The sequence below is a fragment of the Cygnus atratus genome, chromosome 2 (assembly GCF_013377495.2).
Source record: "Cygnus atratus isolate AKBS03 ecotype Queensland, Australia chromosome 2, CAtr_DNAZoo_HiC_assembly, whole genome shotgun sequence".
Taxonomy (NCBI): Eukaryota; Metazoa; Chordata; class Aves; order Anseriformes; family Anatidae; genus Cygnus; species Cygnus atratus.
Window position 1 is genome coordinate 144045419 of NC_066363.1, and position 15813 is coordinate 144061231.

General features: G+C 36.5%; 1 protein-coding gene across 3 annotated transcripts in view; it reads right to left on the reverse strand.

Moving 5' to 3' along the window:
- Window positions 1-15813, reverse strand: part of CSMD3 (CUB and Sushi multiple domains 3) — a 710218-nt gene that overhangs the window by 384791 nt on the left and 309614 nt on the right. For all 3 annotated transcript variants that reach the window (XM_035546237.1, XM_035546236.1, XM_035546235.1), the window contains one exon: window positions 2790-2911. In XM_035546237.1, coding sequence (XP_035402130.1) covers window positions 2790-2911 — 122 coding nt within the window. The remainder of the gene's footprint in view (window positions 1-2789; window positions 2912-15813) is intronic.

A 15813-nucleotide genomic window follows, 5' to 3' on the forward strand; every position in this document is an offset into this window, starting at 1 on the left:
GGAGCAGATCATCTTGACTGCCATTGCACAGCACCTACCGGAAAACCAGGTGATCAGACCCAGTCAGCATGGGTTTATGAAAGGCAGATCCTGCTTGACTAACCTGATCTGCTTCCAAAGCAAAGCATTTGATCTCTTAAGAGTTTTGAGAGAAAGACAAGCCTAACAGGCACCTCCATAGATATAGAGCTACCATAGAGAGTCCTGCAAAGGGAATACTAAGATGATTAAAGCACTGCAGCATCTCAGGAAACGCTGAGAGAGCTGGGTCTAGTTTGCCTGAAGAAGGCTCAGTGGGATCTTAACGCATATAAATATCTGAAGGGAGGATGTATCAAAGATGGAGCCAAACTCTTTTTCAGTGGTGTTCAGTGACAGGATAAGAAGAAATAGAACAAACTGAAACACAAACATGGGAGGTTCTGTCTGAACTGAGGAAAACTCTTTTTCATTGTGAAAGTGACATAAGCACTGGAACAGGTTGCCCAAGGAGGCTATGGAGTTTCACTTCTTGGAGATATTCGAAGCCATCTGGACATGGTCCTAGACAACCAGCTCTTACATGTCTCTGCTTGAGCAGGGGGGTTGGAAAAGATGACCTCCAAAGGTCCCTTCTAACCTCATTTATTCTGTGACTCTGTGAACCATGCTTACTTCACCACTTGAGGGCAGTGAAACACTGGAACAGGTTGCCCAGAGGAGTTCTGGATGCCCCCTCCCTGAAGTGTTCAAGGCCAGGCTGGATGGGGCTTTAGGCAACCTGATCTGGTGAAAAATGTCTCTGCCCATGGCAGGAGGGTTGGACTTAGATGATCTTTAAGGGTCCCTTCCAATTCAAACCATTTAATGATTCTAGGATTCCATAACAACCAGAGACAAAACATGCTCACTTCTTACTTTCCTGCACTCAGCTTTAAATCCAAAATTCCTTTAAAAAAAAAAGTGGAAATGTGTAAGGAAAACAATACTGATGAATAATGCTTTTGAATGCTCCAGTGAATACTTTTGATCGCAACAAAGTTCTGGAGTTTTGAAGATAACACTGCATCATCATGTTATGAATTGGTGAGGAAGATGAAGGATGGCAGTATCAAGACATAAATATTTCTGTCCAAAAGTGTAATTCTTAAACCTCTTCAAGTCATTAATATCTTAACTCTGGAGCCACTTGAGATTTGCCAGATGGTACATACTAATTGTGAGCTTAAAGTCATTCCCACGTGACTTTTTTATGTAGGCATGCTCTTGCTGGATTTAAGAAAGTAATATATTTTAAGTAAAAATATGTCCTAAAGGGTCTTCATTTAATTCTATACATTAGCTCAATGATGGTTTTCAAACCAAATATTTAGATCACGTGTTCAAATTGTAGGAACTGCACTTAGCTTCCTCAAAGAACAGGATATTAAATTCTATACACTGCCAAATTTGACAGAATTTGCTCTCAGAAATTCTAGACATGCATCAATTTAATCTTGTTCCCTAAGGATTTTGGTTAATAAAAATAAAAATTTATAAAAATATGAAGCTTCTTTTGGCTAGAGAAATGGAGCTTTATTATTTTGAACTTTGGAAACATTTCTGAAACTGCAAATACAATGTCACCTGAAGGACAGACAACTATTGCTCTCTGCATCATCTTTCAGGACCTCTTGACAGATTTTTAAAGATCTATAAATTGGATAAACTGGATTAAAAGTCCTTGGAACAAGTATAAAACAAACAAACAACCCCCTCAATATCACCAAACTCCCACCAAAAACATCTACCCTTTTCATTATGAATATTCCAGTCACTTGATTAAATATTCTTTTTTCTTCTTCCAAAGTGGAACACAAAGGTGGCTGGAGACAGATTCTTCCACACAGGACATTGTAAGAGGAGTAGAAAGAGAAATCTAACAATGTAGCCAAACGGCTTCTGAAATGGAATCAGGTTTTCACTGCTTCATGATTAATAAATTCAGTGTGGATGGGTAGGCCTTCAAAGCCTCTGTGATCAATTCATGGAGTGTGATGCAGATGGCAACACAGAAAAGAAATGAGGAGGTAGAACATACTCCCGATAGCAGCAAACACAGATGTTGATAAAACATTCCTGAACTATACAGTTAATTTCTTTTGTATTACTTCTAAACAAGTCCATTACTCTCAGTTCAGATGAAGTGATACACCTAGAAATAGTCATTGCTGCCAGGTGCCTAGCTGTTGAAATTAAGGACAACTGGTATCATAAGTTAGCTTTATTGCTTTTGACTCATCTGGCATTATCAGAACTCCTAGTGCTTTGTTATAAACTGTAGGTATAAAGTGTGTGAGATTTCAATAAAACAGTTCAGACAGTGAAATAAGTTATACAACTTTATAATAGTCCTTCAAGAAGTAAAAGTGAATTCATGAATTTCAGTGATTTCTCACATAGTCTGAGGCCAAATACAATGCAAGCACTTTTACACACAGTGCAGCTCTACTAACTGTAACACAATGTTTGTGGACCCATGATATTGTTTCATACCATGGGTAATTTCTTCTGGGAATTCATTTCAAGAACCATATAAAAACATGATGGCTACTACTTGGCATACAAAAAGTAAAACACTCTTAGGAAAAACAACATGTTTTAACATCTGTCCATACCCATCTAATATCAGCCACTTCATAGAAATTTCTGCAATGTACCACATACAGCTGCTGAACTGTGGAAACAAATCATATTAGTAACAAATGTCATGGCCTACTTATGCTTTTGTGGCATTTATTTTTAAAGCAAAGCCAGAATGTTAAACTTACCTTATTAGTATTGATAGCTGTGATGACCCACACACATTGAGCATTGCTGTCATACTGGAATGGAAAATTGGGTGATGTGAAAGTGCCGCCAGGACCCTGAAGATTGGATCCACAAGTCTTAACTGCAAAAAGAAAGTTCACCTTTTAATTCAAATATGAAATGCATGTAGCAGTATCATAACACAAGCTCTAATTTAAGTTAATCGAGATATAAAGGATTAAAATACCATTGAGTAAAAAATAGAACTACCTAATATGAGACAATGGAATGACTCATGTTTAGTTATTCTAACAAAATAAAATATACTTTCTCTTGTGTCCAAGCTTTTCTTTCAAAAAACTAACGTAATTGGAGTGAAAAGAGAAGCTGTACTAAGAGAAATTGCTCTATTTATTTTAAAAGAACACTTTAATTTGAATGGTTAAGAAGAATTTAGTAAGTTTATGCTATTACCTTCTTGAAAGATAAGAATTTATGAAGTAGAACACAAAGATCACTCTCTTATCATTGTATATTTTTGTTTGTTTATTTATTAGTGTATGACTATGTCAACATTTTTCCTAGAAACTTTAAAGGAAATATGTAAAAATCTTATACAAAATAGTGCTATCTGTTTTTAAGGATTGTAAATAACATTTAGTTACAAATTAAAGTCAGTATAGTTGTTTACAGTAGTATACCATAAAAACAAAACAAAACAAGAAACCCACAACCCACCTGATATAATTATTTACTTTAGGTTGCATCTAACATCACAAATAACCGGAAGGACAGAAACAGGGACATTTCTGCTGGAGAATAACACTTTTTAGGCACTAACTTCAGCCTGCTGAAGCCAATGAAAGGCCTTCATTGTCGGCTCCTTAATACTTAGATCTTTGCTGAATGCACAGTTGTTTTTTCCTGGATGCAGACTAGTTTATCCTTTTTCCCCATTAGTCACCAGAAATAATGTAATTCAAAATGGAAGCACACAGCTAACCACTCCTTAAAAAAATAAATAAATAAATAAATAAAACTAAAAAACCTCCTTAGGCATTTTGGCTCATTTCTGGTTCTAGCCTTCACTGCATTTCTGCTAGTAGACAGTTATTACACTTCTGGTGGTAACTTCTGCAGCTGTATGAAAATCACCTGGTAAATATGACCCCGTTAAAAGAGCTCATTCATAGAACGATTATGTGAATCTCCAGTGTGAATTATTTATGCACCATTTTTTTTCACCATACAAATTCACAAGCAATACCTAGAACATTAAAAACTTCCTAAATTCTCAGGAAAACAATGCTGGTGATTGATTACTGTGACATTTTTTCTTCATATACTACGCAATTTTAAATACTTCAGAGAGGAAGAAAAAAATAAGGTTACTAGAAAAGACAATCAAATGTGACAAGCACATTGTTTCTTCACTACTTCCACACAATTTGCACCACCTTTACCCCTCAGAAAATCATCAAATTATGTATGTTAGAAAAGACCTTCAAGATCATCATCAATACTATAGTCTGTAATACAACAGATATATAAAAAAATAATCCCTTTAAGGTGTTAATGGCTACATGATTATTTGATTGATTTCATTGCATTTTTCAGGCAACTGATGAACAAATCACATCTGTGTTTTTTGACAAGTATCAGTATAACTGCACTGAAACCAATGTTCTGCTATATTACAGTTATATCATATTATAATATGCTTATGTTTTATCTTCTAGTCTATAACCCATAGTTTGCAAATTAAAAAATAAGTAAGTAAATAAATAGATTTATTTTCCCAGTAATTTGTCTGCTACTCTGCATGTCAACACTGCATTTTCTTGTTCAACATCATCATTGCTTCTTTTATCCTTTTACTGGTTGTCTTTATTTCAACAGGCATCCCAAGTTACCTGCCTCTGATCACATGAGATTCATTATCAACCACTGCAACCTTTGAAGGGCTGCAGAGCACAGGAAATGTAGTGTAAGTGTTTAGCTTTCAGTGATCATTTGAAAACCACTCCTGGACTATTGTAGTCCACTTGGTCTACATAAATTCTCTGATTTATTTTTTGAAAATTTTAAAGACTTCCTATGTCTTTGTTTCAAGACATTCCCTGACCACCCTTCTGAATTCTCGCAGTTGCTCACAAGATAATTCGCCTATCTGTGAACTGCCATTATGGTTCTGTGACGGTTCTTGCAGCACTGCAAGGCTTAAGCAAAGTTGATGAAAAAATAAACTGTTCTCACTGAATTTTGGAAGTACTGACTGAGAAGATTTATGCAGTTCTTCACATGAGTAAGTCCATTTAACATGAGCAAAGCTTACAGAGAAGCTGAAAGTTGCAAAAGTAACTACTGTTGAAATAGACAATTCTACTTATCATCTGCTAACCAAATAAAGAATATGTCAGATGAATAGTTTGAGTCAACTTCAGTTCAGCTCTCTATATTTTCAACTGGTAAACATGCAAAACAGATTAACAATTTCCAAATGCTGTCATGTTATTTACCCATGCCAAAAAATGAGAATATAGGGCTGATAAATGGAAGCAAACATGACCTGAGAAATATATTAAGTTACTCTTTTAAAAGAAGATTATACATTATATGCAGTTTGGCAGCTCAATTATGTAAAGCACACATACACATTTCCTCCATAAAGTTTAATAAGCAGGGACTTTCATAAAACTTCATAAACATGAAGTTTTTCTGAAATCACAAGGTTTTAGAAACATGGAAAAAAAAAGTTAATTAAAAGGAAAACAAACTGTAATAACAGTAAAAAACTGATTTCCTGAAGGCTGCTGAATTGTTTTGTAAAATGCAAAGAAATAAATGTACTAGGAGCTTAATTACTTCTAATTCTGCAGACATGTCTAAATATGGGAGCATAGAAATGATATTTTTATATTTGTGAGAAAAGATTGCTAATGACAGATTTGTTACTTTCTTTTTCAGTGAGTGCATCAGTAATTTCCAACAAAATTATGTTGTTTTTATTTTCTTCCAGAAGAAAGTGTCACAATTTATTTTCAAGTTGAAATGCTGAAGTTAAAAAACAAACAATATGTAGAAAAAGAGAAAAATCACATACATCACCTTAAGAATTATTGTGTTACTTACCCACTTTTCTGGAATTTGTCAGCACTTAACAGAGGAAACTACTAATTTTGGTGAATTTTTACACCACGTTCTCTAGCAACCCCCTCTGTTAGAAATAATATTGTTGGGATACTTGAAGTAAAATATGTCAGATGTTACTTCTTCTTTATTTAAAATGGTAACAAGATCTATAACACTTATTTTTTCATCTCATGTAGATAGTTGTCCATTAGGGACTGTATGGAGTTAGGCACAGAGGAATTTAGGTTATCCCAATTTTACCTGCCTTTTTTTCAAATGAAATGGATGACCGTTAAAAGATGGGACACAGGACAGTATCTGTTGTGCAAGAAAACTGATTATCTGTATAACAGATATTATGAACATGATTTTTTTTGAGAGAGAAAATGAGGGAACAACCTAAGTGCTATTCTTCTGTCCTAATAAATCTTAGAACAAGTTAGCAATACATGACAAGCAAAAAGATTCTGCATTCATTTAGAATGTAAACAAAATTTTAAAATTAGGAAATACAAATTTGAATAGAAATAATGCTAAGAACTGTAGATTGTAGTGGTGGTGTTGTTTTGTGTAAACACTGGTAAGAACTACAACTTTGATAGCAATATAGCTGTCTGGTATTACATTTTAGACCAGCAGCTGCAAAAAGGCTTATTCAAAAAGAAAGACTTTCAGCTTTTTGAACATTCTATAAGCTTTTTGCATACGTTGAGAGTGTTATATTACATATTAAAAAATGTATAGCGGTAAGTTAACAACACAACACCTTTTCCTGATTTTGTTGAATCTGTCACATTTTAGAGTTTTGAGAACCCTACTTTACAATCTTAATATAGTCTAGTCACTTGTATGGGTGATTGGGTACCTGTTTCCAAAATACAATGCAGAACGGAAGTTTCACAGGCATTCAGATTCATTATGAGTAGGTTCTTTTGACATAAGAAGATTCCTTAATATAGACATATTTGATGTCTATTTTTGAAGAATTTTAAAAGTCTGTCAAAATTCATTATTTACTACTTCAAGTTAAGATCACAGTACAAGCTAGCCTCATAACACTAGTCAAAATCTGAGCTGTTGCATTTTCCAGTAATTGAAATATTACTAGTGTGAATATCAAGAAATGAATCACTATCACTACTGAGAAACTGATTAGTTCCTTCCTAGTTTACACCTGTGTCTTCTGAGGTTTCTGTACTGGCTTTGGTTCACTATTAACCAGCTAGAAATCTCTTTATTTTTTGGAACTGATTTAATGGCATGACGTAGATTACCATTCCTATAGAGATAATACATGCATTTGAAGATTAGTTCTGACTGTGCTTCTGAATATCTAATACAGAATTTGGAAATACATAAGCATAGAGACATGGATGTCTAACATCTTTAAAAAAAAACATTTTTAAATTTATACTAACAGCTTGTGGTCATAGATGTATATTGAACTCACTGCCTTTAAACATAACATAAGCAGTTACTTCACTGACTCAGTGACAGCAGTAGTAGCTCAGTAAAATACAAATATGAGACTGATCAATTTTGACCTTTAATATTTTTCATAAAAAAGGGATTTTTACTGCACTCATCTACAAGCAAATTATTACACACCGATATGTATGATCTGCCATTTAGAATTAATAAGGCTTTTACACTTCTAAGTCACTATATAATTGTGGAAACTGCCATTTTCTTACAGTACCACATCTGATTGCAGACGTACTGTAAACACACACAAAAAGATCATTAATTCATTTTACGTTACAAATAAAAGAAGACTCATAAGACCTCATTGTCTTCTAAGCATGGAAGCAGTTCTTGGTGGGAGACAGAAATATGTGACAGCTTTTGCCATTTCAAAATACCAGTCTGCTCTTCAGAAGTTATTATGAGTTTTACTCATATGCACAGATAAGCACATGAATTTTGTATTTGAGATTATTATGGAGTAAGAAAACAACATGGTCAGCATGGCAATTCATTTAGCTAATCAAATATGATACGTACAAAGACGTAGTTATGAAACTTGCACAAAAATTTGTAGGATATCCAGCCTGTTGTCACAGCTTGTGAGCATCAGAAAATTAATATGATCAGAGGTATGAAGGAAGAATATTTCTGGTGGAATAAGGTTTTTTTCTCTGACCTATATATTTTGAAAAGATGAAAATTAATGCTTATTTATTTTCAATTTATTTAAAATAAATAGATAACCACTGTAGTTAATGGAGTTATATATATATCCATAGGAGATAAAAATCCGATATATCTGTTTAAAAGGAAGTATCATTTTTTAAATTACGAAGTCATTGGTGTCACTTAAGAGGTTTCCTAAATGTCTAACTTCCTGAGGTGTTTACTTATGTATTTCCTTATCTGTTTTCAAAGTTGTTTTAAAAGATTGAAACTCACTCTAACAATGCATATATGTGACTTCTAACTGCCAGAGATGTGAAAGCTACATAGTTAATTTAAGACCACACTGAGAAATCATGAATGATAATTATACATATGGACGTATACGCACGTATGTATAAACTCTAAAGGGAAATAAAATTTAGAGAAAACAATGAACAACGATTTAAAAATCAACATGGATAAATTAATATTAAAGAAAATAAATCTTTTTTGGAGTTTTTACTGAACCTAGTAAAACAGTTAAATAATCAGAGATTATATTTGTTGTACAAGTCATGTAGAAACTTCCGTTTAAAAAATCTAACATCACCAGTAAAACATATAAGCAGCAATACATTATCCTGAGAGCAAAAAAAAAAACAAGGGACACCTTCAGTACAGGAAAACTGATTAAAGATATGCAGTCTATTAAAAAATGTAACTGATGATTTGCCTGAGTGCAATAAAAAGCTCAGAACAATGTGTAAAGGAGGAAATTTCAGCTTATCAGACTTCCATGGAAAATTTGCCAAATTACAAGATAACGTTAACTGGATAGACAGACTTTATTTGGTTTTTCAAAGAGCTATTAGCAAGGCCAATCACTGAGAAGAGCCTAAATAGGAAAAAGTGAAAAGCAGTTAACCAACTAGAAAAAAGATAAAATAATGAACTTACAGATATTTCCATCACAGTTCTTATAAAGAACATAAATGTGTATATATGTATGTATAGATGTAGAGAATGAATTTATATATTAAATGCAGAAAAGAACAAACATTTTAGACATTTTAGCATACCACATAATACACTAAGGTCTTACCAGCTAGTAGCTAGGCCAAATTTTGTCCATTTTTTAAGATTCAAGGAATGAAAAAAAAAAAAAAAGGTCATTCTAACTTAAAAAAAATAAATCACTAGTCACCAACCTTTAGACAATTTAGTCTTTGGAAGCTTCCATAAAAGTCTCCCTATTCTTGATTAATAGTACATATGCGAAAATAGCAAATAATAGTGTTGCTTTTTTTCTTTTTTTTAATAAAATTTCAGCTTTTTTATACTTAATTAGGTTAAGTATATATAAGTATATAAGTATATATATATTAAGTATATATAGTATACTAGGTTGTGAAAAACAGAACCTCACTGTTTGCAAAGTAATAAGTACGTTTTGGCTATACCTGACTTTAAAACAGTAAAAGGAGGTATTTCAATAGTTTTGTCTTATGCATTCTAATTTGAAAAACAGAAACCAAGATTTATTATTATTACTATTTAGTTGACTTTTTAAAGTTCTGTTTACATCTGACAGCCATTGCTATTCTGAAATTATTTCTGGATACTGTGTGAATTTAATTATTCAGACAGTAAATTTGTCATTGTTATATCTCATGCTGTATACCAACAACACATTTCAGATTAATAAAAATCTAGTATAGAATTTAAAAAAACAAATCTAAGTAGTATTTTAAGAGTGTATGGAACAGTAAACAAATCCTACTATTGAAACAAACAAACAAAAAAACCCTTCAATGAAATTTTCCAGAATGAGAGGACCTTTCATTATTGCATTTAAAATAAATGTTCTTGTTTGTTTGTTTGTTTGTTGCTGATCTAGCTTGTACAGTATACAAGGAAAAAAAATGCATAAAAGAAACAAAGTATATGAGGAAATCTGACACAGAAGAACAGAACTGTGAGAATACTAGTTTACAATGACAAGGCGAAAACTCAGTATAATTGAAAGCATGGCTAAAATTCCCATCAACTTCCTTTGGAGAGAAGAAAAAAAAAAAAAAGCCTTTCATTAACAACCTTTTCATATATATATATCACATTTATGTATGCATGTGTGGGTGTATATACATATACAATACCTATATATATATATATATTCATGCATGTAACTGGCTAAGTAGCCAGAAAAATGGAGCAGCTCCAGGGGCTGAAATGGGGTCCTGGGCAGGGCAGGGGGAAGCCTCAGGTGGGGCTGGGTGCAGTAGAAAGGGCGGTCAGTGCTCTAGGAGTCCTGAGAAAATCTGCTTGCTGCTATAACCACATTGGTTTTGAGCAAGTCACCTATTTGTCACGGCCTACCCAGAACATCTTTCAATGTGGTAATTAGAGAAGGAAAGGATTTCTTTTAATGATCTGACTAAGCAAAATGAACAAAGCCTATCTGTGTTTTTTTTTCCTCCCCGGCTTTGCCACTTTAGTCAGGTATATAAGAATATGAAGCTAAATAACACTGATGACCTGGCTCAGAATAGCATCACTTATGGCGAAGGACACTTTCTAGGAGTGTAGAACATGCGCTTTCAGATGTAGACACAGTAGATGTATTGCTAAAATTTTCAAAAGGTGAACTAAACCAGTGGTCTCTACAGTGCGGTGCATGCATCCCAGGAGCTGTGCAAGAAAATCTATTGAGGTGTTTGGCATCTATTATTAGAATAGAATTTAATGTGGTAATCACAGGTGCTCGCTTCTTTTGGACTTGAGATTGTGTGATATTTGCCATGTTGACAGCAAGCTGAGTATGAGTCAACAGTGGGTCTTTACAGCCAAAACGGTCAACCTTACCCTGGAGTGCCTCAAGCACAGCAGTGCAAGCTGGTTGAGGGTTGTCCCACTCTGTGCTGGTATGGCCTCACCTCAAGCACTGTGTGCAGTTTCAGGCACCACAATGTAAGGACATAAACTACTGGAAAGTGTCCAAAGGACGGGAACAAAGATGGTGAAGGACAACATACCAGCAGTGGCTGAGGTCACTTGGTTTGTTCAGCCTACAAAAGAGAAGACTGAGGGGACGCCTCATGGTCACCTACAGCTTCCTCATGAGGGGAGCAGAGAGGCAAATGCTGATCTTCCCTCTCTGGTGAACAGTGACAGGACCTGAGGGAATGGCATGAAGCTGGGACAGGGGAGGGTCAGGCTGGATGTAAGGAAAAAGGTTGAGTGGGTGGTCAGGCACTGGAACAGGCTCCCCATGGAAGTGGTCACAGCACCGAGCCTGTCAGAGTTAAGAAGCATTTAGACAACACTCTCAGACATGTGGTCTGATTTTTGGGTAGTCCCATGCAGAGCCAGGAGTTGCACTTGATGATCCTTGTGGGTCCCTTCCAACTCGGGATACTCTATGATTCTGAGATTCTATATACAGAATAGTTTGTTACATCTATCCTCCCAGATTAAAATATTTATATTTTTAATGTAATAATACAGAAGCTGATACTGTTTGCTGTTTTTTAATCCTATCTACAAAGAATAGAAAAAAAAATAATTCTAATCCTGCAATTTTCTGTAAGCTTTTAGATAATGTATCTTCAGATGATGTTCTGAAAATAACTATTAACAAGTAGGACTAAAATAATAATGACAAGAAAGTTCCAAATCTTCACATAGGAGACTGTACATGCAGATAAATCTTAACATACCTCATTAGGCCTAAAAAGTTACATGACAGTCAGAAAGCAAGATTTTAATATATTTACAAGCCTGACAGAGCAATCAGGAGTATATTATGTTGCATATATGAAGACTGACAGTTAATGCACATTTTATATATCACTAATTTCTGGTGAAATCACAGAACTGTACTACATTTGAGTAAAACATGTTTTTCACATCCAGTAAGACTTCTACTTAAAGATTTAAAAATCATTTATAAGCACTAATTATTTCAGTTTCACAATACCTGTGTGAGGTGAAAAGGCTCATAACTTTTGCAGAAAGAATATCCCCACTTAAAAATTATGGACTGTTTTCAGATGGTCTAAATTTTGGTTGAAATCCTTAATCCTTGCTTGTTCTTCAAAGAAAACCTCTGGAAGCTCAGCAGCAGACAGTAGAAAACACCATGACAGGTGTACTTCAAGACATCTGATGATGGCCTAAGTTACACAATAATTCAATTACAAGCTCAGAATTCCTCATTCAAGGCTTTTGCTTTAATTATTAGGTCACCCATCTTTTGTCTCTGTTTGGGAGTGCCAACAGGAGGATCTCTGTTTAAAAACATCTCTATGTCTCTATTTAAATGATGTCTAAAGATATAAAGAAATTATAAATTAAATATCAAGCATATATCCTAACCCTTATCCAAACCCAGATTATTTCCTACAATATATCACTTCTATTTTGCCCAGACTACTTTAAGTCTTTAATTATAATTATTTTAGCTTTCCTTCAAGGAGAAAGTATCCTTCTCTCCACTTACGCAGATATAACATTGCCATACCCAGGCGCAGAATATAATGGGATGCACTTTCTGAAATAGCTTGTTAAAATATTTTGGAGCTCAACAACAAAGAATCAATGATGAGATGGGGAAAAATAAATACTGACACCATGCAAAAATTTAAATATTCATTTTCATTTTTGCACTGGATTTTATAGTGACAGTGTCTCATGAATCGAGTCTCCCTGACGAGTGGAATATATTAATTTCCCTTTATGGGACATCCAGTCTCCAAATTCTGAATTTCTGAATTCAGTTATTTTCTGTGGCCATCCAATTATAATCTTAGTCCTAAAAAATTAATTTCAGTTACAAACTCTACATCGCTTGCATGTGTTGCCATATGTATACACTTGGAAAGACAAATCTGTTTGAAACAGTCATGTCCCCCTCAGAACCAGGCATGCTTTCTAATTTTAGAACAAATTTCCTGTATCTCCATTTAACCCCTCTCTGCCATTGTTGCCTATACCTTAAATGGCGATGATAACACTTTCTTATTTCTTCAGAGGACTAAAGAAAATCTATTTGTTAGCCATGCTTGACTCCTACAAAGCATTAACGCCCTCTATCTAAATTAAAAAATATGTACGACTTCAGTAATTAATTTAAAAATTAAACTAGCTCTGTTAATAACTAGTTATTACATGACACCCTTTAGATTTATAGGCATTTGCAAAGATTTTTAACTCAATTCTCATTTTTCTTATTGGCAAGCTATGCAAAGGTAAGTTGAAGATATAAATCAGGCATCTAGATAGTAAGCACGATCTATATTGTTTAGTAAAATATGTGTTCCCGTCTGGCTGCAGAAGCCATTAAACTTAATTGGACATATTTTTTTAAAAAGTTCTACAAGTGTATTTGATATATTCTCACTGACTCGTGGGCTTTTACTTTTATGCCTATATCTTTACAGATGTATAACAAAATCTTTCAAATTGAATTTTATACATTCTCATTTAAAATACATTCTTTAACTGATGATACAACATGAGAATGTTTTAATCTTTTAATTTAGGACATCCCGTATATGTTTCACCTCTCTGAGCTATTACTTAAATCTATGTTTGTCTAACATTACACTGAGGTATGTCATTTCTGTCAATATTTAGGAAGCAGCAGACAGATTTGTTTCAGATAGAATCACAGAATCACAGAATCGTCTAGGTTGAAAGAGACCTCCAAGATCACCCAGTCCAACCTCTGACCTAACACTAACAAGTCCTCCACTAAACCGTATCACTAAGCTCAACATCTAAATGTCTCTTAAAGACCTCCAGGGATGGTGACTCAACCACTTCCCTGGGCAGTCCATTCCAATGCCTAACAACCCTTTCAGTAAAGAAGTTCTTCCTAATATCCAACCTAAACCTCGCCTGGCACAACTTTAGCCCATTCCTCCTTGTCCTGTCACCAGGCACGTGGGAGAATAGACCAACCCCTACCTCGCTACAGCCTCCTTTAAGGTACCTGTAGAGAGCGATGAGGTCTCCCCTGAGCCTCCTCTTCTCCAGGCTGAACAATCCCAGCTCCCTCAGCCGCTCCTCATAAGACTTGTTCTCCAGACCCCTCACCAGCCTCGTCGCCCTTCTCTGGACTCTCTCGAGCACCTCCATGTCCTTCTTGTAGCAAGGGGCCCAAAACTGAACACAGTACTCGAGGTGTGGCCTCACCAGAGCCGAGTACAGGGGGACAATCACTTCCCTAGACCTGCTGGCCACACTGCTTCTTATACAAGCCAGGATGCTGTTGGCCTTCTTGGCCACCTGAGCACACTGCTGGCTCATATTCAGCCGACTATCAACCAGTACTCCCAGGTCCTTCTCGGCCAGGCAGCTTTCCAACCACTCATCTCCCAGCCTGTAGCGCTGCTCGGGGTTGTTGCGCCCCAGGTGCAGGACCCGGCACTTGGCCTTGTTGAACTTCATACAGTTGACCTCAGCCCATCGCTCCAGCCTATTCAGATCCTCCTGCAGAGCCTTCCTACCCTCGAGCAGACCCACACGCACCTAACTTGGTGTCGTCTGCAAACTTACTGAGGGTGCACTCAATCCCCTCATCCAGATCATCAATAAAGATATTGAAGAGGACTGGCCCCAGTACTGAGCCCTGGGGGACTCCACTAGTGACCGGCCTCCAACTGGATTTGACTCCATTCACCACACCTCTTTGGGTCCGGCTATCCAGCCAGTTTTTAACCCAACAAAGTACACCAGTCCAAGCCACGAGCAGCCAGTTTCTTGAGGAGAATGTTGTGGGAAACAGTGTCAAAAGCCTTACTGAAGTCAAGGTAGATCACATCCACAGCCTTCCCCTCATCCACCAGGCGCGTCACTTGGTCATAGAGGGAGATCAGGTTCGTCAAGCAGGACCTGCTCTTCATAAACCCATGCTGACTGGGCATGATCGCCTGGTTGCCCTGCAAGTGCCGCGTGATGACACTCAAGATAATCTGCTCCATGAGCTTTCCTGGCACTGAGGTCAAACTAACATGCCTATAGCTCCCCGGGTCTACCCTCCGGCCCTTCTTGTAGATGGGCATCACATTTGCTAGCCGCCAGTCGACTGAGACCTCCCCTGATAGCCACGACTGCCGATAAATGATGGAAAGCGGCTTGGCCAGCTCCTCTGCCAGTTTTCTCAGTACCCTCGGGTGGATCCCATCCGGCCCCATCGACTTGCATACATCCAAGTGCTGTAGCAGGTCGCCAACCATTTCCTCGTGGATAGTGAGGGCCACATCCTGCTCCCCATCCCCTTCCACCAGCTCAGGGTACCGGGTATCCAGAGAACAACTGGTTTTGCCGCTAAAGACTGAGGCAAAGAAGGCATTAAGCACCTCAGCTTTTTCCTCATCCCTTGTAACTAAGTTCCCCCCGCATCCAGTAAAGGATGGAGATTCTCCTTAGTCCTCCTTTTGGTGTTGATGTATTTGTAAAAATATTTTTTGTTATCTTTAACGGCAGTAGCCAGATTGAGCTCCAGATGAGCTTTGGCCCTTCTAATTTTGTCCCTGCACAGCCTCGCAACAGCCTTATAGTCCTCCTGACTGGCCCGCCCTTTTTTCCAAAGATTATAAACCCTCTTTTTTCTCCTAAGCTCAAACCACAACTCTCTGTTCAGCCAGGCCGGTCTAGTTCCGCGCCGGCTTGTCTTTGGGCACGTGGGGACAGACCGCTCCTGAGCCATTAAAATTTTCCTTCTTGAAGAGTGCCCACCCTTCCTGGACTCTTCTGTCCTTCAGAACCACCTCCCAAGGGATTCAGCCAACCAGT